The sequence below is a fragment of the Pseudonaja textilis genome, chromosome Z (assembly GCF_049901715.1).
Source record: "Pseudonaja textilis isolate UNSWEBS1 chromosome Z, rPseTex1.2, whole genome shotgun sequence".
Lineage (NCBI taxonomy): Eukaryota > Metazoa > Chordata > Lepidosauria > Squamata > Elapidae > Pseudonaja > Pseudonaja textilis.
In genome coordinates this window covers 24089301-24115603 of record NC_142008.1, presented here as the reverse complement: position 1 = coordinate 24115603, position 26303 = coordinate 24089301, and the positions used below count along the sequence as shown (strand labels likewise).

Here is a 26303-nt window from a genome sequence, read left to right as displayed (position 1 = left end):
TTTGGAAAATTCAACAGTGGATTGGAAAAGGTCAGTTTACATTACAATTCCAAAGAAGAATGCTCCAACTACCATACTATTGCACTAATTTCACATGCTAGCAAAATTATGCTCAAAATACTATGGTTTTCTTGGTTGTAATGTAAAAGTTGGACCATAAGGAAGGCTGTCCAAGGCTCCTGCAAGTCCCTTGGACTGCAAGGTGATCAAACTCATCAGTCCTAGAGAGATCAACCTTGACTGCTCTTTAGAAGGCCAGATCCTGAACATGAAATTCAAATACGTGGCCACCTAATGAGAAGAAAGGACTCACTGGAGAAGAGCCTAATGCTGGGAAAGACTGAGGGAAAAAGAAGAATGGGATGGCAGAGAATGAGGTAGCTGGATGGAGTCACTGAAGCAGTCGGCATGAGTTTAAATGGACTCCAGGGGATGGTAGAGGAAGGCCTGAAGAAACGTTGGGGCCATGGGGTCGCGATGGGTTGGACATGACTTCGCAACTAACAACAACGAGTATTGGTGGGTGTCTCACAAGACAGCATTGTCTCCAGATGCCTCTTAGCCTGCATATTACTCAGACTGTATAGTCTGCATAACTTGTCCCATTGGGAATTTGTCCCATAAGGAATTTATTCCTTTCTATTTTATTTACTACTAAAGAGCAACATTATTTTAGTTCTTAAGAAACTACTTGAAAAATACAAGTTAATGATGAAGAACTAATGGAATTCTAGATTCTATATCCATATATTCTGAGCTCAGAATAATGATCAGGCAAGTGCGTTCATATTTTCTGCATTGTGAAGTATGTCACCATTACTAAAAACATGAATTTTAGAATACATACAGAAATATACCTGAAACTGGTATAATCAATTAGCAAGCCACATACCTGTAGTCCTGTAAATGACCACACAGTTTTCATCATTGTTTGCAAAGTTAGGTTCATGTGGTGCCCAGGCAACATATTGGACAGGAGTTCCATCCATCCAGCTTTAAGACAAGTTATTGTAAATCAGTGTAAAAGCAAAATCTCCCATTAGAACAGTGTTTCTCAAATCTAACAACTTTAAAATATAGTAAATTCAGTTTCCAGAATTCCCCAACCAGCGTTCCCCAGCCAGAATTCTGAGATTTGAAATGCATACATCTTAAAAGTTGCCAAGTTGAGAAAAACTACATCATAATGAGATCATGCACAGGGAACCCTTTCCCCTACTGGAAATTATGGATGGAAACTAATCAAGGAGAGAAAAAATCTAGAACTAAGGAGACCTTCAGAACAATTAATCAGTGGGTCAACTTGCCTCCAGAAGTTGTGGGTGTTTCAACACTGGAAGTTTTTAAGAAGATATTGGACAACATTTGCCTGAAATAGTATAAGGTTTCCTGCCAGAGCAGGGGATTAGACTAGAAGACTTCCAAGGTCTCCTTCTATTCTGTTATTCAATTCTGTTACTCTCTGCATGGAGCAATAAGGACAATATGTCATGTGAAGTGGTCCAATGAATTGGGCTTTCCTAGATGAAAATCCTAATTGTCTATATGAGGATAACAAAACAAACAAGAATAAACTTATATACTGCGATAAAATGGAGTGTTTTCTGTTTGCTCACCTGGATACTTTATCAAGGCTCAGTTGCAGTGCAATGAAATAACTATTCACCTGTTCATTTTGTAAGATCTAAAGAATCAGAACAAAAGGCCATCACATATATTTGTAACCTGTGAATTATGTCTCAAGCAAGAATATATTGAGCTTTAAGAAATTATTTTAGAAAACAAACATCTTTCCTTTAAGAAAAAAGCAATAAAAATTGCTTATAGTCCAGTTATTGACTCCAAAAAAAATGTTTATGACCCTGTAATCAGTTCCTGTAATCAGACCCTGCATTCGTACTGCTTTGGTCGCTGAAACGGTGGTGACCCCTGTCTGGCCATGCCCCCAACCCAGTTGTCCGATCATTCACTTGCCTTGTCACTCTCCTAGCTTTCCCTACCACGTGGCAGCCATGGTGCAACTCAGGTGGATGTCCCACAGCTGCTGCACATGCACACTGTGGGCATGTGCAGCAGCCCCTGGACATCCGCCCACCTGCCCACCCTCACGGAGCACACTTTCTTCCTTCTTCTGGCAGACTGCATCTCTTCCAGCCCAGCTTGGCCAGCGAGCAGGTGACCACATGTCCAGCCACCCCCTTTTCAGAGCAAGAAGCATCCCCCAATCAGCCAGCTGCTCTCCTCCTTCTCTGCCTGTTTGTTCTGTATGGCCGAGGAGGAGGAGAGTAGTGGCTAGTTGAGGGAAGCTTCTTGTGCTATGAAAGAGGTGGCTGGAGACCAAAAAAGAGTCACCTCCAACCACCTCTTTCACAGTGCAATAAGTATCCCCCAACTGGCCAGCTGCTCTCCTCTTCCTCGGCCATACAGAGCAAACAGGCAGAGAACGAGGAGAACAGCCAAGTGGTTGCTCTGAAAAAGGGGTAGCTGGAGGCGACTCTTTTTCGGTATCCAGCGGCCTCTTTTGGAGTGCTGCACCACTCCACTCACACTTGCTTGGGCAAGTCCCTCCAGTGCAGCGGACTCAATGGGGTGGACCTGCGTGCCATGGACAGTGCCTAGAATGTGGCTGTGGTGGCACATTGGAGAAGCGGAGCAAAGCTGCTGCAAGAAGCCTATAGCCACTGTGTCTTTTTTTTTTTTTTTTTGGTGCAGGAAAGTAAGGTTTCAGGCACTCAGGATAGCCAAACCCAAGCTATTTAGCCCAGAGCTGCCGGCGGGGAGGGGGCCAGTTTGAATTTCCCAGCCCCAAAAGCAGGAGGGGAGGGAGTCCCACCCACGGTCCCTTTGTTGGATCCAGAAGCCTTCCCTGCCAGCTTTTTCAGGCAATGCAGGACTGGAGACTGGCTGGGAAGAACTCTCGTAATGAGCGATGCTGCCGGGCACTTGGATGTGTGTGTGTGTGTTTGTTTGTTTCAGGTGAGTGCTTGGAAGTGTGTGTGTTTGTTTCGGGTGGCACTTGGAAGCGTTTGTGTGTTTGTTTCTTTGTTTCAGGTGGGTCTCCTCTCCTAGCTTTAGAAGGAGAGAGGGAAGGAAGAAGGGAAGGGATAAAAAGAGAGGGAAAGAGAGAGAGAGAGAAAGAGAGGGAGAGGGAGAGGAAGGGAAAGAGAGAGAGGAAGAGAGAGGGAAAGAGAAGGAGAGAGAAAGAAAGAGGGAGGGAGACAGAGAGATAGAGAGAGAAGAGAAAAGAAAGAAAAGAAATAGAAAAGAGAAAGGAAGAAAAGGGATAGGCAAAGAAAGGTGGGATGGAAGGAAGGGAGAGAAAGAAGGAGGGAGGGAGGAGAAATAGAATGAGATATATAGATGAATGGATGGATAGATAGATACGTGGAAGGAGGAAGGAAGGGAGAGAGAAAAAAGGAGAGGAAGGAGGGACACAAACCCTGGCTTCAGAAGACTCTTTGAAACAGCACAGCAATCTAGGGCTGGAAGGGATCTCAGAGGTCATCTTCTACCCTGTTTCTCCAACAATACGGCCTCCCCCAATAGGAAGTCCCAGCATGTTTTATAGGCATGAAATGAAATTAAGCCCCTCCCCCAAATTAAGGCCTATATTAAAACATGCGAAATGGGGGGGGGGAATGGGGGGGGCTTGCCATTAGGAAGTACTTTTGTTGCACACCCGGATATGGTGCTGCCTGCGTTGACCCCGATACAAAGTGCCCCACCAACGCTGAGGTCAACATCCAAGCCGTCACTGCCCGCCCGCCCGAAGATGCAAGGGGGGGAATTAAGTCACCCCTGAAAAGACGGCCTAGTCATTTTTTCGGGGCTCAAAAAAAAAAAAAAGACCTGGCCTTATTATATGAGAAACACCAAGGGTCTTCAAACTTGGCAAGTTTAAGACTTGTGGACTTCAATTCCCAGAATTCCTCAGCTAGCATGACTGGAGGAGGAATTCTGGGAGTTGAAGTCCACAAGTCTTAAAGCTGTCAAGTTTGAAGACCTCTGTTCTAGACCAACCCCTGTTCCAGCAGGAGATCCTTACAGAATAATAGAATAGCAAAATTAGAAGGAACCTTGGAGGCCATTTAGTCCAACCCCCTTCTCCAGCAGACCTTATATCATCTGGAATATGTATTATTTTGATGCCTCTAACAGAGAGGAAAATTGGCAGAGGAGTTTACTAGGACAAGGCTGCCATGCAAAGGAAGGCAGAGATAGTCCTTCACTTATGACCACAATTGAGCCCAAAATTTTGGTTGCTAAGCAAGAATGTTGTTAAGTGAGTTTCACCACATTTTACTGAATCCATGATGTCTCCTGGGTCTAACATTCATGTGCATGTTAGGGAAGTAAATCTGAAGGCATGTGCAATGTTCTAATGTACAGAAATTATAGTTAAATGTGTGGCAGTAAGTGGACTATGGGTGTATTTTTCCAAACACAGTGAGGTTGAATGTGTATAGTTTTAAAAGAGCTCTGTGTGTTTGTGTGTGTGTGTTTGTGTGAGTGTGTGTGTGTGTGTGTGTGCTACAATATATATAGTAGATCATGTATCTTTTTGTGTGCCTATACACATACTATATTATGTAATATGTATGTACACATATGGCATATATACATAGAATTAAATAGTGTATTTTGGATGTTCAGTAGTAGTAAATAAATAGAGAGGGAAATTGTATCTCTTTGAGGCCAGGCAAGGCACCTCTTGATGTGAGTGACATCAAGTTGGCCCCGCCCACCCAGTCACATGACCACCAAGCCACACCCACCAAATAAGCCATGCCCACAGAACCAGTAGTAAAAACAAAATTGAATCCCACTACTGCCTGTAATCTCTTGATTCAAGATGGAATCAGGGCAACTGAATGGAGATGAACGTTTACTGGTATTGGCTCCTAAATAAAAGTTGAAGAAATATTGTAACACCCCAGCTCCAGCCTTTTCTTTTTGTATTCCATAATATGGGTTTTTGTAACTTTTATCAATGGCCATTGCTTTATTACAGGCATACTTGATAAAATTTTAATTCTTACCAAGGTACAACTCTGGCAGTTTGTTTATCAAACCAGATAAAATCAAGAATCAGATTATTTTAGCGGTATAATTTCTCCAATAAGGCGGACAGATGCCTTAAGGAGATTTTCAAAAGAGGATTATAAAGAATGGAATAGGATCTTCTGCTTGAACTTCTAGGTTGGACTGGAAGACCTCCAAGGTCCCTTCCAACTCTGTTATTCTTTTAAGCCAGTCTAACCTGACAACAGATGGATGACTTGTTGGGCACTAACATAAATCTTAATACGTAAATATTTTCCAGCTTTTAATTGCTATCATAAAGCAGAGTTTGTCAGTATCCAGTATTTGTTAACCTAGCATTTTGCTCCTTGATGAAAAAATACAAACATAACTATTTGTCTAAAATGATATGGGATTTCCTGATTGAGCAGCTGAACTAGAAGACTTCAAAGACCTTAATCAACTCAATGTTTCTGTTATTCTGTTATCCTACTCTGATTAAGAGGAATGGTTTTCTTGTGAAGATATTCAATAAAATTGATGTTGGAGCATGAAGGTGCCTATAGTATTTTGCCAACTAGATGGACCAATTAAATGAACCCAAGCTCATTTTATAATGGAGCCCATAGAAGTGTGGATGGGGAACCACCAGGAAACCCTAAACTTTATTGTGGCTCAAGGGATGGAGAGGCTTCTCTTACTGGGACTGGCATGGCTCCAAAAATGGAATCAATATGTTAACTAGAAGAAGTAATAGAAGAAAGCTGATGCATATGAAATATAGACCATCATATCTGAATTAAGTATTTTGATCTGAACAATTGTAGAATAGATACAATTTGTATGCTATTTAAATTTTAATTCACTAATGGGAAAAGCTCAAATATACTCATTTTACTCCATAACACAGTCTTTGTGCTTTAAATTTATGATGAAGGCTATGGTTATTGTAAGCCATCAGAAATCCCTGTCTGGAAGTCACCGAAATGCTTTAAATAAACTAAAAATAAGCAAAAATAAGCAAATAATACACATTAATTGTTCTCATGTCAGAAATAATAAATGAGCATCTTACATATTTCCAGATAAACTTCCTTTCAGTGTTATCTTCAATGACAAGCAAATCTCCAAAGTTTGTTTTGCAAAATGCACGGGCCTCTTCCATTGGAAATTTGTGGGTGTTGAAATAATACTGCTTGTCTTGATTGATGAGCCAGCCATCACTAGTAAATTTATAACCTATGAGAAATATTTCTTTACTTATTTACTTATATTTTTATTCCACATTTATTACTTAGTAACTTAAGACAGTCAAGGTACACAATACACTCTCCTCTTCCTATTTTCCTGCAACAAGAATCGTAGATGGTGAGTTAACAGAGAGTGACTGGCCCACCGTTACTCAGACAGGTTTCATGCTTAACATGGGACTAGAACTCATAGTATCCTGGCCAGCACTACACCAAGCTAACTCTCACATTCTGCGGTCCTAGTCAGCCAGCCAATCAGCAAACAACTTTCAGTTTATGAAAAAAAAATCTAACAATGTTACAAATGTTATCAATTTCAAGACTCAGTTTGGGGTATTCTCCTTCAGTCCAACTTAACTTTTAGGACTGTTGTGGTGAATCAATTAGGAGACAACCTCCCGATGTACACTGGAGCACAAATCATAATATAATATAAACAGGCATGGTGGAATTAAGCCTTTTCTTCTTGCATTGCAGCTAATAACAGATTGAGACTCTCCAACTTGTTAGGAAATGATAAAAGAACAAAAGAATAAAGGAGTTGGTAGGGACCTTGAAGATCCTTCTAGTCCATCCTCTATTCAGGCAGGAGACCCTATACCATTTCAGACAAAGGGCTGTCCAATCTCTTTTTTAAGAACCTCTAGTAATTAATTATGTAAATATCAAGCTTTTACATAATTAATATTCTGTCAGGAAATGTTTCCTTATTTCTAGATTGGTTTTCTCCTTGATCAGTTTCTACCTGTTACTTCTTTTTCTGCCTTTACGTGCTTTAGAAAATATGTTGATCCCCACTTCTTCACAACAGTCCGCCAAATATTGGAGCATTGCTATCATGTCACCCCTAATCCTTCTTTTCAATAGACTAGACATACCCAACTCCTGTAACCATTCTTCATCTTTATTGTTCTTCTCTGCACTCTTTCTAGAATCTCAGCATCTTTTTTTTATATCATGGTGACCAAAACTGCAGTATTCCAAGTGCGATCTTACCAAGGCATTATAAAGTAGCACTAACAGTTCATGTGATACGGGTTCTATCCCTGTTAATGCAGCTTAGGATTGTGGGCTTTTTCGACAGCTACAGCTGTATTCAATACCTGTGTATTTGGTGTTTTTCCCCTTTCCTAAGTATACAACCTTATTTTTCTCATCATAAAATTTCATTTTATTAGATAGGTCCCATTGTTCAAGACTGTCAATATCCTTCTGGGTCTTAAACCTGTTGTCTCTCTTATGTACAGGATCATTTCTTCTGGAATGTTTGTTCCTTACTATGTTCAGTTTGAATAAACTTTTTTTTACTTTGCTTGGAGTTTTTCATTGTAGTCTGAGTCTCATAGTATCTAGGCTTGCCTCTTGACCCTTGTTTTTTTCTTCAAATAGTTTATTTAGTTTACATTTGGTCCATATGTAATTTGGATCTTCTACGAGCATGAATACATACGTGGAAAATATTATGCAAATCACAGCAGCATCAATCTCTTTGTCCATGGGTTTGTTTTATCAATAGTTCATTTTAAAATTAAAAATTCCAAAACTTTTCAAAATTTTCAAAAAAATGTAAAATATTTTTCACAAATTTTAAAAATTCAAAAAGTTTACATTTAAAACTATTTTTCACTATTTCACTGCCCTCAACAAACTGCAAGAAATCAACATGTCAATGTACAAACTATGACATCATTATGCTGCCTTTACATACTTGTGTCCTACATTTAACACAGTATATAAGCAATGGCATTTGCATGATAATGCCACATTCCCACTTTGTCCTCAAGAAGACAATTTTAGCTCTATCATCAGCATAGAAACATTCCATCACAATAAATCATAGAAACGTACTTGGAGTAGGTGGATTTGTTGGTTCTGATTTTAGTTGCGCACCTGAAAGAAAAAAGTTAGAGTAAAATCTCAATTAAAAGGACAAAATGGAATGGCATCATACTTTTATTGTAATAAATGATTGAGGTGGGGTGCCTTCAAGTAATAAATGATTGAGGTGGGGTGCCTTCAAGTCATTGTTGACTCCTGGCAACTCTTAAACCTGTCCCTGTATTTTCCTCAGCAAAGTTTTTTGGGGAAGTGAGTTGCCATTGCTTCTTTCCTGAGGCTAAGAGATAGTGCTCAAAGTTACCCAGCTGACTTTGTGCCTAACAGATTCCCAGTTTCTAACTTGGTGCCATAACCATTACACCAAACAGGCTCTCTTAATTAGTTTAATTAAACTATTTAAATCATAAATTAAACAAATGTTTCAAAAGTGTTCTGTCGGTAATTTAAAAATTGTAGTTTTAAAAGATATAAAAATATAACAGCCTTCATGAGTCAAGCAAAGAATTTCTTCTGCATTGGTCAACAAGGTGACAATCAAAAGTCTACAAATAGTTATTTTCTTCTGTTGCTGCTCTCTGAGAACATTTAATGAGAATTATGTATATGCCACATGACTAGTAGCCATTGACGTTTTAGAAAACACTAAATATTTACAGAGTTTTGACGCTCCCATTTGTACATAATTTAAGTGAAAATTTGGCTTATGACTGTAAAATTTCATAAGATGCTGACAAAGAAAAAAATGAAAATGTGGATTGGCTCGATTTAATTACATTGTGATAATAAATGCTGCTTGTCCAAATTCACAGCATTCATACTGTGAATTGATTAATAGATTAGTAGAATCCATTCTATTAATCAACCCTTCAATTCAATAATTGAATGAACAAGTCTCTTTAAAATATCATCCTTATAAAATTTACTTTGCTATATTTGTTAAACATGGCCTAGGCACATATACATTGATTATCTTTATTATTTTTCCACAAACATTTTATTCCTTAATATCAATGAGAGGATTATGCCACCTCCAAATCTGCCATAATTTTTAAGGTCCTTGAAGGAAAGTGTAAGAGACTAAAGGCATTTTTGAATATGATAAATCCACTACTATCTCGGATATCCTCCCAGCTTGCCCTGTTAAATTTACACTTCTTGGTCAATAAGTTCTCACTAAGATATGAAATACCACTAGTTAATTTTATTGATAGAAATTTTAAACAAGGATATTTAACGTTTATTATTCCTCAAGTCCAGCCAATTGGTAGATTAATTTTTAAAAAGTAAAGACATCACTATTGGTTAGTGATGCTATTAACCTGATATCAATCTGAAGATGTTATGATTTCACATGACAAAGAACATTGTACCTTTTGTAATCTGGCAGATCCAGAAATATATTTCTTCACAATGTACATCATTCCAATACATGCTTTCTGGATTTATCTCTCCGCAGTGTTCAACTCCATTATAATTATTGGGTTCTCCATATCCCCAGTTAACATAACCTAACTAATATAGAAATATGGAATAATTTGTTGAAAAAATACATTTTATGATTCAAAATTTCAAATTAACTGTATATAAAAAGTTCCCTAGTATAGAGTCAGAAAATCAGTCCACCTTAGCAAACATTGCTTACATTGACTGGCAGTGACTCTCTAGAGCTTTTTAAATCTTTCTGGTGGTTTCAGGTTTAATATTGGGGTTTAGCAAGTATCCTGTCATTGAGACAATCAACTGCAATAGTGAAGGAAATCTAATTTCTCAGGGATGCTTTTGGAGAATTCATTTTGCTTGAATTTTAAGATGTTAATTATATCATTTCTCCATCTACAGATTGTTGGGCTGGGCAAGCTTGTTAGCCTGTTTTCTTCCTTGCTTGCTTGTTTGCTTGTCTGTCTGTTTGTTGATTGATTTTTATCCCATCTTTATTATCAAATTGGCAAATTTATATAATGTTCCTTCCTCATCCTAGTTTCTCCCAGCAACAATGCTGTAAGGTGAATTGGGCTGAGAAAAAGTGACTGGCCCAAGATCAGCCAGCCGGCTTTCCTACCTAAGGCAGAAGTAGAACTTTCAGTCTTCTGGTTTCTAAGCGAAACTGTCATTTCAGTTGGAGGCCAAGTTTCATCATCAACATTTATCAATATTATTTGGTTGCTTGTTTGTAATCCAGCTTTATTGTTTTAGAATAACATATCCAACACACCTTCCTCCTCCTATTTTCCCAACAATAACAATAACTCTATGAGGTGGGTCGGGCTCCAAGACAATGACTGGCCCAGAGTCACCCAGCTGGTGATCATCTTTTTTTGGCCACTGAAGGGCTGATGTAGTCACATTGCCAGAAAGGACATCACAGATATTTTTGGTTTTGGTTTTTACATTGGGTAGAATGGGTTGGGGTTAAATTTAAAAGATATTCCTTTATATTCCATGGAATATCTGAAATAAATAAATAAGAAAACTAGCCTTGTGAAGGTTTAATACTTATTTTCTATTTATTTAATTTAAAAACAACTGAATGTGATTTTTTTTTCAACAAAATTTGGCAATGAGCTTTCTGGAGGAAGACAACTATATTTTGGAGATCAGCAAACCATTCCATTCTGATCTAAGGCATGGGGTTTGGTGATGAATCTTGTACCTCTGTTAGTAACCCAGGCTTCTTCAAGTTGTCCCATGTTTAATTTTATTTTTTGCTCTCCCTGACGGTGGATGATCTCACTCAGCAGCTTCATGTAGATGTTAAATAGGAGTGAGAAAGTAGCCAGCCCTGCGGGAGAAACCATAAGCTGGACCTCTCACTTCCTATCAATGCTGATTGGGACTGATCTTGGAGAAAGGAGCCAAAACAGCACTAAACTACACCCCCCAAATCTCAGAGCTTCAAATCCCACAGCCATCCCCAAAAGGATACTATGGTCAATGATATATCGAAGGCCTCTGAAAGCTCAAGAAAAGCAACGATGGATGCACTCCCCCCACCCAATCCCGCTCTCACCAGAGATCAATGCAATATTCAATAGTTGCAGGTGTAATATTTCAGTACAACTTTCCAGATTCCTTATTTTTTTCAACTGAGTTCCCCAGTCTTCTTTGCCAAAGCATTTAAAAACAAAACAAAAAACCCAGGAAGCATATTGCCTGAGAAAAAAAAATTGAAATCACTCACTGGTGAATCATCACTCCATTTAAACCCATCCTGAGGATTTAAATAATTTAAACCAATCCAGTATTTGAAACTGCTAATTCCAGAGTCCCTACAATACAACACAAACACAAATAAAAGCAAGGGTTTTAAAAAGTAAGATAAATCCTACATTACGGTTGATTTTCATTAAAATCTGAAAAAGTCTGAACATACCTGAAAAAATAAACCAATAAATGCTTTTGATGGGTAGATCACTACATGATAGAAATGCAAACTAATTTTCAAATGTTCTTTTTGGCCTTTTAAAATAAGATTAATATGTATATTACCAGCATATAAAAATGGAATGGGATTTGGATTGTGGCCAACCATCTACCAGTAAAAAAGGACAATAGTGGGAGTGTCAAAATGAAGAATGGTGAGAAAGTAAAAGGACAGCCAGGAGAAAATAAAAATAGATGGATGCCAACAAAAAGGAAAGATGGGAATTATTTCTACTTTGGGCTTACTCCATTTCCCCAACTGGCAAGCAGATAAAATTTTTCCTTGGGAACCTGATCTTCAGCAGGAAAAAAATTAAATCATCTCAAAGAGAATATGTTACATGCTATAAAGCCAGAGTCTGGCCCTAATATTTAATTCAGTTTTTCCCATTTTGAAACTTGAAGATGTTTGGAATTCAACTCTCAGTATTGTCCAGCCAGCTAAACCGCTGATTTAACATTGCCATGTTTGAAAGACCCTAATTTAATTGTTCTGTCACTTTATTTCAACTCACAGAATTTTCAGCATAGTATTAAGCAGTAATATGTGGTGTGTGAATTCCAGTTTATATCTTCTTTATTGTTAACAAAATGCATGGGTTATAGGATCAAAGGCATTTTGATTTGATTTCTAGAATGAAAGAGTTTAGATTGCAGGGATACATCCATCAACTCACCGCAAATAATTCTGTAGTGTATTGGATTCTTTCGTATTAAAAATGGAAGCCAGGTCTCCTCCAATTGCTAAACAGAAACTCCGAGCATCTGCCCAGGACCTTTTGCCATGATTTAAGTAAGCCTAATGACAATACATTATTTTGCAATTAAGCAGGAAAAAAATGTGCACATGATAAAGTTGAGAAGTATGTCTTTATCAAAGCATGGTAATGATACTGACAAAATCACCGAAGTCACAACCGTTAAAGAAATATGGGAAGTAACAGTCCACATTAACATTCATAATTTCATCTCCATTTTTTCTACTTCAGAATGAATGGAAAACTTCCCCACCGCTAACTAGGCCTAAATTAAACTGCTTTTTAAATGACTTCTAAATTGCTTACAGCTAATAATGGGGGACTCCACTGAGTTTCCAATGGATGGAAATGAAAAGATTATATTTATTTTATTGATTTAGATTCCACCTATCTTACTCACAGATGGCAATAGCCATACAATATAATAGAAAACTCAGTTTTTAGTAAAATAATGTATTCACATTGAGCATAAACACCTGGTGACTGGGTGGGCATGTAGCCTTTTTGTCAATAATACAAAAGAAGTTCACCAATGCCTTCTTCTAAAATGTCTTTCTGTGATAATCTCCTATCCATGTACAAAATAATTCCAAAATAATAAGCCCTTTTTATGGTTTCAAGACATGTGAAAAGTGGTGGGGCTTTCATTGTTGGGGCCAATCTTGACTTTCTCTCTCTCTCTCTCTGTCCCTCCCCCTCGCTCTCCCTCCCTCCCTTTGTTCCTCCCTCCCTCCCCCCCTCTCTTTCACACACACCATTGCTGGTTTCAAAAGTTATGTTGTTGAAACTCTGTGCTTTGATTTTGGTAGGAGTCTTTGGTAGGAGTCTTTGGTAGACCAGAAGAAAGACAAGTAAGGTATTGTTGTTATTGTGACAGGAATTTTTTAAAAAATCTTTCTAGAAGGCAAGGCAAATTACTGCCATATTGTTGCTAAAAAGATTACATGCAATATTCATGAAGTACCAGGAACTGAGTTTAGCTTTCCTTATGTTATATATTCTACAGAGAAGGGGCATACTTTGAAGCACATATTCCTTTCTCCACTTGTTACCCAGCCTTCAGGACACTGAGGGGCAGGTGTTGTAGTTGGTATTGGTGGAGGGGTCACACCATCAGCAAAGCGCTTACAAAGAAACTTTGCCCTGGTCTCACATTTCAGAAGATCCCATAATCCAGCTGTAATTCCAGTTGTCATTGCAACACAGCCTGGCTTCCGACCTTCAAGATAGATCAAGCAATAAACATGTCTGTGTCATGTAAAGTGAGACATCTGATTCAACATAGTTGCTTCTTAATTTATTTTACTATAACTTCTCAAACCATTTCCCCAAATGATGCTACATTTTTTAAAATTTGAGATTACATTCTTTATAAAGACTAATAAAGAAGAAAAATTATTTCTAAAGAAAACAACTTCATGCCAAATTGGTATTATGCAGGCTTAGATTTGTTATCCTTATCTGCAACAGAATAGAAAAGTAGAAATCTGAGTGAAAAATCTTTCAAACTATAGTTCATTAATTCATTTTTGGATTTAATCAGATCAAGAGCCAATTCTAAGAAAGAAAGTAATCAACAAGAAAGAGACCAATTCAATAAAATGACATAGGATAATTTATTTGCATTCTATCAATCCCAAGAAAGCAAATTTTCAGTCACTGTGTGACTGAGAAAAGCAAATTAATATATCCTTAGACTTCAGTGAGATCAAGACAAGTGAGAACTTCATTAAATATAATAGGTTAGAGTAGACCTATCTCCAAGTGTTAATGGAGTACCTGGCATTTCTGAATTCCAGTGAGTGAATTGGATTGGTTGTCCATTGGTCCACCTGAATGTTCCTTTTTCTTGTATGGAAGAAAGACCAATCCAGATATAAGATTCAGGCCTGAAGCCAATCAAACTGGTCAGAAAGGCTTGTTCATATCTATAGAAAGGAGATAATTGGCAATATTTTGCCAGTTTTATCAGTTTTGCCAATATTTGTCACAATGTGCTATTTCTGCTAATATCACTGTCCAAAATTATTTCTAAATTCTTTAAAGCAATTACATATTTAAGAAAATCAACCCAGACTGTTCTTTGGAAGGACAGATATTGAAGTTGAAATTCAAATACTTTGGCCACAAAATGTGAAGAGAGGACATTGAAAAAGTCAATGTAGGCAGAGATTGAAGGCAAAAGAAGGGGACAGCAGAGGATGAGATGGTTAAAGAGTGTTATCAACACAATGAGCATGAATATGGGAAAACTCTGGGGGACAAACAGTGGAGGGCAAAGGGACCTGGTGTTCTGTGGTCCATTGGGATCATAAAAGTTGAGCATGACTTAGTGTCTGAATAACAAAACTGCATATTTATTTAAATTTCAGGAATGTTTTAAATGATTTATTAGAAAAAGAGCATTAGAAAGAGATCTATTCTATTGTCAGCAAAGAATTGCCTGAGTGCAGTGATGAGTAGAACAAGTTTCTCTCAGATGCTGTAATAGTTCTGTTTGAAATGGAGATAGGAATCACAAAGTTCCCAGGAGTAAACAATTTTCTACAATGCATACAAGCAGTAATCCAGACCAATATAAACCAAAGGCTATTAGCATGGCTCCAACATTTGGAGATTATTTTATTAATCTGAATTTAATACTTCATCCTAAGTGGAATAGATCACATCCATAAAGCAAGAATTGTCTATTTTTTTCCTCCTTCCCTTTGAAACTTCTTTATCCTTGAAAAATTGCTTCTGTTAATTGGAACAATTTTAGATATTGTCTGTCTTTAATATTTATTCATCTGATTTGTTGATCACTTACAATATAATAGGTATAAGAATAAACATGAGCGTGAATACAGGAAATAAATACAAATAAATTGGGAATTTAGGATAGGGATGGTAGGCATGATAGTGCACTTATGTATGCCCCTGACAGACCTCTTAGGAATGGGGTGAGGTCAATAGTAGATAGTTTAAGATTAAAGGAGTGGGGGTTTGAGAATGTAACAACAGAGTCAGGTAATGCATTCCAGGCATTAACCACTCGGTTGCTGAAGTCGTACTTTCTGCAATCAAGTTTGGAGCGTTTTACATTGAGTTTGTATCTGTTGTATGTTCTTGTATTGTTGCAGTTGAAGCTGAAGTAGTCATTGATTTATAGGACATTGTAGCAGATAATTTTGTGTACTACACTTAGGCCCAACTATAAGTGGCATAGTTCTAGGTTGTCCAAGCCCAAAATTTAAAGTCTGGTGGTATAGGGTATTCTGTTGCGAGCAGAGTCCTCTGCTCGTAACAGAATACCCTACACCACCAGACTTTAAATTTAGTTAAATGTTGCACCAAAGCTAGTTTCAACAGAGTTAAATATTTTTCAGCTTGAATATCTGTAACTTTACTCATTATTTCCAAGTATCTAAACTTGTATTTGGTCATGAAGACTGGCTGAATTGAAAGTTGAAGCAGACTACAACTGTATGGTACCAGACTTGTCTGCAGCAAAAATGTATTTTTTCAGAAGACATTGGACAAATACATAGCACTCTTTAAACAAAACCATTTTTAATCAATGTTTATTACCTATTTTCAACATAAGCTAAACTAGCCCCATTTTCTGTACACTTTTGATCAGCTTGAGCAAATGATGCAAATGTATTTCCAATCATGTAGCAGTATAAATCGTATCTTTTCCAGCCCTGAAAAGAGAAGAAGAGAAGACAGAGAATGAAACCCAACCATATATAATAAGTAGCCTTGTTGCTATAGCCAGGTTGTCCTATACAGCATTGTGTAAAGAATCACTTTAACCATTACTTAAACTTGAAGGATAGCAGACAAAGATTTCAAGAGCACAGATTTTAATTACAGATACCACAAAAAACTGAAATGCATCAGAAGATCAGCAAATCTGCATTTATCTAATCTCTGTCTTTTTTCTCTCTCTCTTCTCATCTTCAGAGTTCAGATCTGATGTCCCTTTTCCCTGTATGTGAACTCTAACAGAATAATAGACTAAATCGTATTTCATGAGGAAGGGTGATTAATAACTCAGCACTGTTATTATAACTGACTCATCTGATCTCATGCTCTTTGCTCTGACCTTCCTCCTTCTAGTTTCATGGTATGTATGCATTCCATATTCTTTTTTTTAAGTGTGGAGAATCACAGTGAAAATATGTTGGGAACTTATGCTTTTGAAGCAAAAACAATAATGAGTTTAGAGGGAGAAAACTCACACAGATACAAAATAATTCTGCTATACTTCCTTCAATGAAATATGATGTGAGCTTAATTGATGAAAAGCCACTTTCTACTTTTCTGTTGGGATATCCATGTTGTTATGAATATGTTATTAAAAGGGATACTAAACTCATAGAACATATTATTATGTAAGAGATAATATTTGCTCTGCTTCTGCTTTCTTTTATATCTTTCAGTACAAATTTCTTGTCGAAATATTTTTGAAGACATTCACGTTTCAAAATAATTTTAATATTATATAAATTATTGGTTGCTCCCCCATTTTAAATTAATTGGCTTTACAAGTATGCATCTCTGCAGTTTTATTAGTTTGCTTTTAAGATTATTTGTTTAAAACAATATTATAGGACACATTTTAATGTTTTATTATGTTTGATTCAAAACATAAAAGATAGAATTTTAAAATTCCTTCAAGCAATCTGTGAGTATCAGCACCTGAACATATAAAGATGAATCAATAATCAGATAATTTTTTTAGTTTTGTTCCATTTTCATATTTATTGAACAAATTACAAAGAACCAGGAAGAGTAACTGCTTAGCACTTTGATTTCATCAATATTTTACTTACTTTTGAGCATCCATCATCAATTATATCCTTTTCTGGTGCTTGTTTTAAAGGTTTCCTTTTGCAAATGTAACCATATTCCATGTCACAAGGTTCATCTGCCCAATACCCATCCTGTGTTGGGCAGAAGACGAAAATGTCAGAATTCTTCTATCCATATCATTTGTCAATGAGATATCCGGACTTTCTCTTCAGGACTGATGGCTTGACTTCTCTCTTTATGGCTCACCAGTTGAGTTGTTTTGCTGACAGCCCCTAATCTTTCTTATCATAAAATCCCAAAACCATGGATGTGTGTGTGTGTGTGTGTGTGTTGTGTGCTCTTGTATTGTTGCAGTTGAAACTGAAGTAGTCATATATATATTGGATGCATCAGATGCAATAGAATTTATTTTATAAATTTTATAGAAAGAATATTTTTATTACTAAGTGAATTGAAATTATAGTAACAAATTAAAGAAATAAAATAAAACATAGCTCTTAAAACTACACTTGTGGAATGATATCAGAACCATTATAGATATCAATGATACCAGATATCATTATAGATTCCAAAGTTGAACTTCATGCACTTTTGCCCAGTGCTGGTCTACCAAAGCTTGTTGACTCTTCTGCAAGAGACTGCCTTAAAGTAAGGCAAATCTATTAGCAATTATCTCAGTATTCTCTTAATGACAAAATAGCTTTTTCAGCCTTATTTTAGAGATGTCAGAGAGCAAATCTGAGGCTCTTTATATGCAAAACATGAGCTATAATCTTAATTAATATAAAGAAAGGTAGAAAGTAATTGTCTAAATTATTTATTATTTAATTAATTATTTATGTATTCTTTATTTAAAGTTAATGTGGAAACTAGTATGTAGTGGTGCAGATCCTAAAACTCTTCATTTTTAATGTTTTTGTTCTGTTTTTGTGTTTCTATTATCCTTAGTCAGCATTTCTTCAATATCCCCACCAACCTGGTACTAACATTGAGGATTTGCCATGCAGAATAGATTCATAAGCTTAAAATATTTTCTCCATTCAATCAGTTCATTACAAATAGTGGTCAAGAGGATTAAGAGGATTCTAACAATATTTAAGAATATAGTGAAGATGTCAAAACTTTATTTACCTTTCCTTTCATGACCACACAGTCTTCTTCCCTGTTATTAGTATGTGTTGGCTGACCACGGAGCCATTTGGTATATGTCACAGGACTCCCATCTGACCATTCAAAGAACATTTGAATCTTGAGATCATTCAGACCAATCCACAATTCATCACTTGGTTCTAATTCATTGCAGGTAAACAAAAAGTATATTAATATTTTCAACTTATATGTTGCAATATGTTTTTTTTCTAAATAAACAATCTTCTACTTATGTTTTTACTGTTTATAATTTACTTTGCATTTTAGTGAATGTTTTAGTGTGCTTGTTTAATGTGATTTTAACATGTTGCAAACTATTTTGGAAGAATGAGTTGAAAGGATATTATGCACATTTTTAAGGTTAAAAAAAGAAATAAAATTAAAACAACAATGTACTTTTTCCCCAATCCATATCAATCATGGATCCTATTTCCTGTATTGAGGCCTCCTGCTGGTTATGGAAGGTCATTTAAATGATTTCAACCTGATATATTCCAGATGTTTCAGGGTTACAATTCTCAGAACTCCCAGTCAGTATGATCAAGTAATCTACAAATGGTATCAAGTATTCAGTTTACCCATTGTTTCCTTCCACCTTTGGGTTATACGCAAGAACATCCACAGGAGATTAAGCATTGTCAATCCCACTAGGTAGACCAGATCAGGAAATTAACTCCACAGAAAGGTTAAAACTACTCTTATTGAAGTCATCTATAATAGAACCTTGGAATTCTAATTGTTCTCCCTCTTCTTTCAGTAAATCAGGGGTGTATCTGGCTGAGCCATTTATGAATGTTATCCTCTTGTTCTGGATTTAAAAAAAACAAGCAACTTCAGATCCTTTTGCCTGCATGACTCCATCAAAATCATCTTCTCTATTCCCATTAAGCATTGCCCATTATGAACAATGAGAGAAATAGTCAGATTAGGGAAAAGTTATAAGGCTGTGTGAAGACATCTCTGCCTCTCCCATTCTGCCTATCAGTTCTCATTCCTGGGAATCCAGGAATTTTTGCCTCACAAGTGGTACATAAGGGATGGTTTCAATGAAATCTTCCTCCATTGGATAGTGCTGAAATATGAAGGGATTGCTTTTTAGTGATAATTTTCTAATGGTATACCTTGTGCAGATTTTTTAAAATATACTAATCAATCATTAAACAAGAGGAGATAACTTTAAAATGTTCCGCGTAGAAGAATAGCCAGTACAATCTGACAGTATGCCAGAATATAACAGGTGTTTCCTTTCCATGGGGCTAAAATACTAAGAATAAAATGTAATGTATATATGATTTCCTCAGACTTGTACAAAAGCCCAAAGAGCAGAGCACATTATACCGTTTGGCTTCCTGCTCTTGCTGTCATTTTGATTATTGTCTCATGACAGAGGTACTGTTTTTTGAATTCTTGAAATTTTCACATGGTTTTCCTATTTGCTTTCATGCCCCCTGTCCCTACACATCCTATTACTAATAATGGAGATATTATGCTTCAAGAAGTAGAATACTTCTCTCAAGTAGGGAATATGGTGGCCTATGTAAAATTCTCAACATTTCACTTTAACTGAAATGGTTTCTAGATTTGAAACACAATACCAACATTGTCCAAAAATACCTCATTTTTTGCAACCCAATATGATTCACCACCATTAGCCTGCTCACAAATGGAGAAGTCCCACAGATTTGATCTCCTGGACAGAGGCCAAATATGTCCAGTATCTAATCATCCCAAGAAACATACCAACATTAAAAGTTCTGTGTCATATAAATCTTAATCCTGTAGTAAGAAAATCTTAATCTTGTAGCTTGCATTAACTATGGAACTTCCATATTTATCTGCTGCTTTTTTTGATATTATTTATTTTGCTGCTACTAACTATTCAGAAAGCTTCATTGGTTGGTCATCAAAATCCCATTTAACATATATTTCAAAAAGCTTTCTAATCATAATGGATGGATTGGATATTGTGCGCGTGTTTAATAAAACCAATAGATTGGTTTAAATATGCAACAATTTGATATGACGGTGCAACAAAAAGCAAGGGTTTATTCAACTGCCAATTGGAAATTCAAATTTCCAATTTCTAGAGTTCTGAAACTAGTATCTCATAGGGAAAAAAATCTGTATTTTTAATTCTCCAAGTTCTTTTTCAGTTGAATAAAAACAAGGTGCTTTCAATTTTTCCTTCAAAAGAAAAGAAGACAGTGGAGAAATTCTCAAGGAAATAATGCTCTTGAACTTATTTTGTTATCTCCCTCCCTCCCTGTCTATTCCTCTCTCCATCCCCCCACCCACCCACCCACCCCCGTGTGTGTGTGTGTGTGTGTGTTTCCATGTGAATGCATAGTCTTCCTGATTCCACACAAGCCAACTAAGGAAGGAAAAATTTTCATGAAACTGGAAAATCTAGTCAGGTTGCAAATTGTGCAAAATGATGGGATGTTATATAATAGAAAACAGTGACACCAGGTCCAGAATTCTTCACCAGCTCTAATAATAAAGTTAAACTTTCCCTGACAAGCATCCTGAGATCTAAGCAGAAAGACTTGTTTTGCAGGGAAAGAAATTGCAAATTAGATTTCCACCCAATTTGACTATGTATGCTCCTTCAAACCAAAATCTCTACACAGAAATAATGTCATTCAACATTCATGAACATCTGTAGAGTCAATGTATCTGTTCTCAAAGATTGGAGGAGACACAGATACAGAAATTTTCAGGAAATTCTGCACAAGGGCTGAACTCACAATAAAAATTCTTAATGGCAATATGGTTTAATCATTTAACAAGATGTATGAAACTAGTATTGTCAAACTAAACTACTGCTGTTACTTTCAACCAAACAACCATGTTATTGAAAAAGGCTGAAGATTCACAGAACCCCATACCGATACTCACTGTACCCAAGCAGAGAAATAATAAAACTGTACTCTTCCACATTATGGATGCTTGCCAGGTCACCACCTTCCCTTCTACACAGACCAGAAGCATCTTGCCAGGAAGTAGTTTGTCTGCGCATCTTATAACATTGACCCACATAAAATATCCATCCTTCAGGGCAATCAGCTAGTATATCAGAACCTGAAAAACATCACAACATCAACAGTAATCAAAGCTTTGCTTAGTTCAGATATTTGAGTGCTTGATTGATTGCATTTATATGGTTGCCCACCTCAACCAAATAACTATGGTATCAATAAAGGAGGATATTTGTAGCTCTGGGCTAAAATGAGGGGTCTTTGGTGCCTTCTGAGCTTGGTGGTTTTCTTGCAAACATTCCATTATCAAAACTAGGTAACATCATTAGTGTGCTGCTGAAGTTACTTAGTCTGGGTAATGAAACATCTTTGCTCTAAAACAGTGGTTCCCAAAGTGGGCGGTACCACCCCCTGGGGTGGTGGCATGCCTTAGGGGGGCGATAAGAGGCAAGGGGGCCAGCAGGGGGCTGCTAAGATGTGGCAGGGGCGTGTTCAAGGTGCCAGCCCCGCAGGCTCACTGACTGCCGGCCACGCAGCCCATTGACTGTTTCATCGCTCCGTAGCTGGTGCCTTGAATGCAGAACCTGTGCATGGTGCGCCTTGCCAAGCTGGAGGGAGGAGAGGTGGGAGGTGGTGGAAAGAGGGCGCCTTAGCTTGCAGGTTGCCCTCTCCGGTGGAAATGGCGGAGGCGCACCAGAAGGCCAGAAAGCAAAACCCTCCCAAGGCGCGCAGTGGAAGGGGTGGGTGGTCCGGTGTTAGGGCCCTCTTCCCCGGAAAACAAGGGAGCATGCAGCGCTCGCCCAGCCTCCACCTCTCCAGCCAGCCAGGCTTGCGCACAGGATGCGGGTGGGTGCAGCTGCAGCTCTCCAAGGCACGTGCTTGGTTGGTTCGGCTCTACGTGGCCATCCCGGACCTAGAACCTAGCCTCCCTCTGCAGCCTGGTTCTTCCAACTGAGCCCTGCACTTGCTTTCTTATTTGCTTAGTTTGCAAGTGATCGTTCCCTCCACCTCCACTGGTCTGGGCTGCTTCCGCATGCCTTCCTCTTCCTGGATGGAGCATAAAGATGGGCAGAATACTTAACTGAAGTCAGGAGTCTCTGAGCATGTACAGAGTACCTCACCTTGTTTGGCTCGATGGAAGTGGACCTTGGGTTGAAGCAAAGAGAGTGAGATCGGCTGCATCGCTGCCCCGGGGAGGTTGGCATTGCAAAATTGGATGCCAAAGGGGGCTGGAGAAGGGTCAGAAGGGCAGATGCAGGGGGCTGGTCAGTGGGTCAGCTCCAGGGGGCTGCAGAAGGGGAAGAGGGGCAGCTTCAGGGGGCTGGAGAAGGGTCAGTGGGTCAGCTGCAGGGGGTTGCAGAAGGGGGCAAAGGGGCAGCTGCATTAAGGAGCAGGAAGATCTTAGCCATGGTTTATTCATTGACTAAGCCGGAATCAAACAGCATGCTAAACTGTAAACCAGAATGGCTGGGTTGATATATTCAGCCCGAATTTCTCAACCTTGGCAACTTGTGTGGACTTCAATTCCCACTCTGGCTTTGCTCTACTTTCTCAAAGTGCCACCACTGTCGCATTCTTTCTTTCTTTCTGTCCGTCCATCCAAAGGTCTGCCTGTCTGTCTGTCTGCCTTTCTGTCTACCTACCTACCTACCTTCCTATCTATTTACCAATATCTATCTATCTATCTATCTATCCATCCATCCATCCATCCATCCATCCATCCATCCATCCATATATACATCCAAAATGTCTAGAGCAAAGCCAGTCTGGGAGGGAGGGAGGGAGGAAGGGAGAGAGAGAGAGAGAGAGAGAGAGAGAACTGATGCATCAGATTGAAATGAGGCCTAGTTTAGACTGAGGCCCTTTTCCACATTGAAACATTTTTGGCAGCACATTGAAACATCTTTGGCTTCTATTAAAGGTTTTGTAGACAAAACATGGTCAAGACTATCAGGAAGCTCTCACATTTTGTTGAGTATTTAAACAGGATCCATTGGACCAGATCTACACCCTAAAAAATTACTTTTCCCCAATGTATTACAGTGCCAATTCTGAAGAAGGCAAAACCAAAATGTACTGGTAAATTACAAGGAGAACACACACGCACGCACACACACACACACTCCCTTCTAACCCTGCTGGAGCAGGTGATTGGACTAGAATAGATATTTAATTATCTTCTCCTCCCTCCCTCCCTCCTTCTTTATTTCTTTTTCTTTCTGTCCCTTCCTTCCATCCCCCTCTTTCTTTGTCCCCTTTTCTTTCTTTCCCTTTTCCCTTTCTTTTCTTCCTTCTCTCTTTCTGTTATGTCTTTGGGACTGGTTGGTGTTCCCAACCAGGTCCGTTCTTTAAGCAGGAGCACCAGCAGCTCCCATTGGTTGGCTCCGTTTGACAGTTGGCTATAAAAGCCGGCTGTCAGGCTGAGCCAGCCGTTGTTCGCTGGCAAGTCTGCCTGTTAGCTGGCAGACGCGACAACCATTTATTCTTTGAAATAAACCAGTTACTTGTATGCTCTGGTCTAGCCTCTCATTTCCCTCGATCTACAACACTGGCGACGAAGGTGGGATCGGCAGGCTAGCCAGAAGCACTCATTCAAAAGAGCTGAGAATCACGCTAACAGAATCACCGCACTGAACCGCAGCCGTATCGCTCGCAGAGAGCTCGGGCTCAGATCGCTGCTGTCTGAGAGTGAAAGTCACGAGCGTTGTAGCCGCTCGAGTTAGAACGCTACAGTTAGTGAAAGTCGGGCGCTGAAGCCGCAGCCGCCCGCGCTCGCAAAGGAGCGCGAAATTCAAACCGCTGCCGTTTGAATTCAACCACTCAAGTGAAGTTCGGCACTGTAGCCACAGTCGCCAACGCTCTCTAGGGAGCGCGAAAATTCGAATTGCTGTCAGTTACGGCACTATAGCCATAGTCGCCAACGCTCTCCAGGGGGCACGAAATTCGAATTGCTGTAAGTTACGGGGCTGTAGCCACAGCCGCCAAACGCTCGCAGAGAGCGCGAAATACAAACTGCCTTCACGAAGGCTGGAGTCACTGAGCGAGTTTAGGGCGCTGTAGCCACAGCCGCCAACGCTCACGGTTAGCGTTAAACCAGGGCCACGAACACCCAGAGAGACAGACCAGTCTGCTAAGAGACTGAGGGATCCAGAATGAATGTCAATCAGGCATTCCCACCATTCAAGCCCGATGAGGAAAAATGGGATTCGTATAAGAATCGCTTCAACCACTTTATCGATGCCATCGGTTTGGCTGATGCTGCGGAGCATAGGAAGAAATCCTACTTCCTCAGCTACTGTGGGGCTGCAGTCTTCGACACCGCCACAGCACTTTTCGCACCACGAGAGATCAGGAACGTCCCACGGACTGAGCTGCTGGAAACACTTTCCAACCACTACTCACCGAAACCGTCCCAGATCGCTAGACGTTTCGCATTTAGAATGAGGAAGCAAGCCGAGGGGGAATCCATCGACCAATACATGGCCGCCCTGAGGACAGCAGCTCTACATTGTGAGTTTAAGAACTATTTGGACGATATGCTGCTCGATCAACTCGTCTGTGGGGTAAGAGATCTAAGGCTCCAAAGACGTTTGCTGGCCAGAAAAGATTTAAATCTCCCCAGGCCGTTGAGGAAGCTTTAGCTGCTGAACTCTCAGCCCAATCAGCAGCTGAGATCCAGGGCACCGCACCCAAGCCCAGCACTCCCTCCGTCCACTCTGAAGAAGTGGTGGGCGAAGATGACCCTGCAGAATACTCTGACATTCATTGTCTCAAGCTGATGAGACAGCAGGTAGGAGCGAGGCAAAGAAACAACAGTGGCCCAAAACAAACCCTTTTGTGCCTAACCTGTGGAGGTTCCCATTCCCGGGCATCTTGCAGGTTCAGAAACGCCAGCTGCCACAACTGTCACAAGAAAGGTCACCTCGCAAGAGTCTGCCAGGCAGCGCGCGTTTTCCACAAAAAACTTCTTCTTCTCCTGGTTCCCAAAGGCAAGTAGAGAACTGCTATACTTGCTACCACGCTAACCACACATTTCAAACCCTCAATAAAATTACACTTTCTGTCTTCTTAGAAGGTAAACCCTGCTGCATGGAGGTAGACACGGGGTCAGCGCTCTCAATCATCTCCTGGGACACGCTTAAGAAGATCCAGCCCAGACTGACAAGGAACCAGCTTCAAAAGTGCCATCTCACCTTGAGGGACTACCAAGAAAAGAACATCCCGGTCCTCGGGAAAGGCAAGTTCCTTGTTAAATTCCAAGCCTTCAAAGGCCATTTGCCTTTAGTGGTTGTTAATGGTGCCCTCCCTAGTCTTTTGGGATTGGATTGGTTTCCCTCTCTTGGCCTTAGTGTAACAGGGATCCATGCTGTCTCAACTTCGGATGTTGACTCCTTATTCTCAGACTATTCTGACGTTTTTAGTAGCGAGTTAGGCTGTTATAATGGCACTCCCATCTCCTTCTCAGTAGACCCCCAGGCAGTTCCCGTCCGCTTAAAACCACGTAGAGTACCTTTCGCCATCCACCCCAAATTGGACGCAGAACTAGACAAGCTCCTCAAGCAAGGGGTGATAGAACCCACTGATTTCGCTAAGTGGGAGACCCCCATAGTCACCCCACTTAAAAAAGACGGTAATTTAAGAATTTGTGCTGATTACAAGACATCAATTAACCGTTATCTACAGGTTAGCGCATACCCTGTTCCAGTCATTCAGCACCTGTTACACACATTCGAACCTGGCACCATTTTCGCCAAACTGGACATGTCACAGGCATACCAACAGTTCCCTGTTGATAATCAAATGGCTGACTTACAGACCATAGTAACACACAGAGGGGCGTTCAGGTGTAAACGTCTCCAGTTTGGCGTAAGTGTAGCCCCAGGTATTTTCCAATCACTGATGGAACGAATTCTCCAAGGCCTCCCTGGCGTAGTTCCATATTTTGACGACATTTTGGTCTCAGCCAGGGACAGACCCCAACTCATCCAGAGAGTCAGGGCAGTATTAGAGAAGTTCAGGCAGCATGGCCTCAAACTAAAACGGGAGAAGTGTGCCATCGCCACTAGACAGGTGGACTTTCTAGGATA

The 26303-nt window shown here is 39.3% G+C and overlaps 1 protein-coding gene across 2 annotated transcripts in view; it reads right to left on the bottom strand.

Moving 5' to 3' along the window:
* Window positions 1-26303, bottom strand: part of MRC1 (mannose receptor C-type 1) — a 68272-nt gene that overhangs the window by 21718 nt on the left and 20251 nt on the right. For both annotated transcript variants that reach the window (XM_026716100.2, XM_087916964.1), the window contains exons 7-19: window positions 21137-21319; window positions 18221-18378; window positions 17110-17220; window positions 15860-15975; window positions 14069-14217; window positions 13309-13508; window positions 12209-12330; window positions 11290-11377; window positions 9482-9623; window positions 8121-8162; window positions 6098-6261; window positions 1617-1684; window positions 893-993 (exon numbers count right to left, since the gene is read on the bottom strand). In XM_026716100.2, coding sequence (XP_026571885.1) covers window positions 893-993; window positions 1617-1684; window positions 6098-6261; window positions 8121-8162; window positions 9482-9623; window positions 11290-11377; window positions 12209-12330; window positions 13309-13508; window positions 14069-14217; window positions 15860-15975; window positions 17110-17220; window positions 18221-18378; window positions 21137-21319 — 1644 coding nt within the window. The remainder of the gene's footprint in view (window positions 1-892; window positions 994-1616; window positions 1685-6097; window positions 6262-8120; window positions 8163-9481; window positions 9624-11289; window positions 11378-12208; window positions 12331-13308; window positions 13509-14068; window positions 14218-15859; window positions 15976-17109; window positions 17221-18220; window positions 18379-21136; window positions 21320-26303) is intronic.